The sequence below is a fragment of the Nicotiana sylvestris genome, chromosome 1 (genome assembly GCF_000393655.2).
Source record: "Nicotiana sylvestris chromosome 1, ASM39365v2, whole genome shotgun sequence".
NCBI classification, from domain to species: domain Eukaryota; kingdom Viridiplantae; phylum Streptophyta; class Magnoliopsida; order Solanales; family Solanaceae; genus Nicotiana; species Nicotiana sylvestris.
The window spans coordinates 140,452,252-140,455,542 of NC_091057.1; the positions used below are offsets into that span (position 1 = coordinate 140,452,252).

Below are 3,291 nucleotides of genomic sequence, written 5' to 3' on the forward strand. Positions count from 1 at the left end.
TATTCAGCTAGCTCATATCCATATACAGTGAAGGTTTGACAATTGTAATATCTTCAATTTTAAAATATATGACGTTTGGTACTTCTATAATTTATAAATAATAATTCTATTCTTAAAAAGTTTACGAATAAATATATAAAAACCATAGAAGAAGTATAATTTATAAGTTTAATAATTCTATTCTTAAAAAGTTTATGAACCAATACATGAAAACCATAGAAGAAATTAGAGATAGTTTAACTATTTGATAGTTTTAATGAATTTCCATTTGATAGTTTTAATTCGTAAAATGATATCTTTTAGCTATGGAATTACCTACTAATAAGATGGTTATTTTATTTGAACTATATTTTTTATTAATTTTCTCTTTTTACTAATAAATTTTTAGCTCTTACAGTAAGTATAGAACAAAAAAGAATATCTTGAACGTCATGGACAATCCTAGAAATAAAAGATGGATGCATTGTGATAGAGTTAGTAAAGAATATTTAGATGGAGTAAAGGAGTTTATAAACCATGCCTTTTCTGAAAAACAAGTTGGAGAACAAATTGCATGTCCTTGTACGGAGTGTGTGCTTATCCATCAAGTAAACCAAACTACAACATATGATCATCTTGTGATTAATGGTATTATGCTATCATATGATACTTGGTTTTGTCATGGTGAGTCTCTAAAGAGATCAAACAATGCTCAAGCAAATAATCGCAGCCAGTCAACTTTAAAGGGCGATAATATGACAGGAATGATACATGATACCTTTGGAGGCTTTACACAGTTCATGGATACTGACGTCAGTGTAGGGAGTGACATAGAGCATAACTTACAAGAGAATACTGCTCATCTATCTGGAAATCAACCGTATCCAGAGGTGGATAAGTTTGAATGGCTCATGAAGGAGGCAAATGAAGAACTATATCCAGGATGTAAGAAATTTAGCAAAATGTCCTTTTTGATGCATCTGTACTGTACAAAATGCATGTTCAGATGGTCAAATGAATCGTTTAATGCTTTTCTTGGACTATTGAAGGATGCCCTACCTGAAGGAGAAAAATTGCCTCCTTCTTTCTATGAGACTAAAAAGATAGTTGAAGGCTTGGGCTTAAAGTATGAGAAAATTCATGCTTGTCCCAATGATTGCATGCTTTTTAGGAAAGAGTTTGCTAATAAGAATGTCAATAAACGCAATGTTTGTGGAGCTTCTAGATGGAAAAATTATGCTAGAAAAATTCCAGCCAAGGTCCTAAGGTATTTTTCTTTAAAACTAAGGCTACAAAGACTGTTTATGTCTTCGGAAACTTCTAAAACAATGCGTTGGCATCATGAAGAGCGCAACAAAGATGGAGTTTTACGACATCCTGCAGATTCTGAAGCTTGGAAAAAATTTGATAGTAAATATCCCGAATTTGCTGGAGACCCTCGCAATGTGCGCCTAGGATTAGCTTCTGATGGGTTTAATCCATTTAGCACAATGTGAACTGTTCATAGTACATGGCCAGTGATTTTAATGCCATATAATCTTCCTCCATGGATGTGCATGAAACAAGGGTTGTTCATTCTATCCTTACTTATTCCTGGATCCAAAACGCTTGGCAATAATATTGATGTATTTTTGCAACCTCTAATAGAAGAGTTAAATTAATTATGGGATGTTGGGGTAGAAACATACGATGCCTTTACTAAGGAGATATTTTAAATGCGAGCAGCTCTCATGTGGACTATAAATGACTTTCCTGCATATGGTACTCTCTCTGGATGGTGCACTTATGGTCGGTTTGTATGCCCTTCTTGTAACATAAAAACTCAATCTAGAAGGCTGAAACATGGCAGAAAGCTTTGTTACATGGGGCATCGACGCTTCTTGAAGTCGGGACACAAACATCAGAATGATGCGAAATCATTTGATGGGACTAAAGAAACAAGACCTGCACCTTGTCTAGTATCTGGGTCAGTAGTGCTGAATCAAGTTAAAGATATAAAAGTTACTCTCGGCCAGTCAAGTGAAGTGGTAAGTGGGGTGATGAAAAACACATGGAAAAAGAGAAGTTTTTTTTTCAATCTTCCTTATTGGAAATTAAACTTGGTGCGCCATAATCTTGATGTGATGCCCATATAAAAGAATGTGTGTGATAACATAATTTATACACTATTGAATCTTGGTAAAAAGTCTAAAGACAACTTAGAAGCTCGATTGGACTTGAAGGAGAAGAAAATAAGACCAAGTTTATGGCCTCAATATTGAGCTAGTGGGAGAGCATATCTACATGCTACTTTTTTCACAATGTCTCGGCAGGAAAAGGAGTTATTTTATGAAGTTCTACAAAATGGCAAGTTTTCAGATGGCTATGAGTTTAATATTTCACGTTGCGTTCGCAAACGAAAGTTATCTGGGCTAAAAACTCGCGATTGTCATGTTATAATGCAAGAACTTCTTCTTCTTACCTTGCGGAGATCAGTAGATAAAAGAGTAAGTTCAATTTTAATTGAACTATGAACATTCTTTCGTGTTTTGTATAGCAAAGAGCTAAAACTAGAAGAGTTAAACCTGCTTGAAGAAAAAATCCCAGAAATATTGTCTACTATGGAGAAACTCTTCCTCCTAGGATTCATTACTGTTATGATACACTTGGTTATTCATTTGGCAACTGAGGCTAAACATGCGGGACCAGTACATTATCGCTGGATGTATCCAATTGAGAGGTATGTAGAATATCACTGAATCTTTGTTATATGTCTTTAGTTGTTAAATACTCTAATATCAAACTAATAACATTACTTTGTTTCATAGGTATTTGGGTAATTTAAAATCATATGTTCGTAACCGTGCATGTACAGAAGTTTCAATAACGGAAGCATACATAGCAAATGAGTGTATGGCATTCTGCTCGCGATATTTAGAAGGTGGAAATTCAAGGTCTTATTGTTCAAGAAAATGGAGTGATGAAATTGAGCATGAGACTAATAAAGAAGAATCTCTTTTTCCTACTGTTGGGAAGTCGTACGGTGGAGTAGATATATTTGAGTTAGATGACAAAATATGGTTGCAAGCACATCGGCATGTGCTTTGCAATTGTAAATCAGAAGTGGTTGAGAATTATAAAAAGTAAGTGTTATATCTATTATTTAATATATATATATATTACTTATTTGATAACAAAATTGATATATGCGAGTTACATGTATAGGGAACATATTGTTGAAATCAAAAGAGCACATCGTAAGCGTCGTTTGACACAACATCAACTTGATCGTATGCATTTCGATACATTTCATGAGTGGTTCAAGGAGCAAGT

General features: G+C 34.1%; 1 protein-coding gene across 1 annotated transcript; it reads left to right on the forward strand.

The window, feature by feature from the left end:
• The first annotated feature begins 431 nt into the window (after positions 1-431).
• On the forward strand, positions 432-1,475 carry LOC138875236 (uncharacterized). The gene has a single exon (XM_070154061.1). It carries the CDS (start codon positions 432-434, stop codon positions 1,473-1,475), a length of 1,044 nt encoding a protein of 347 aa, XP_070010162.1.
• Positions 1,476-3,291: the final 1,816 nt, after the last annotated feature.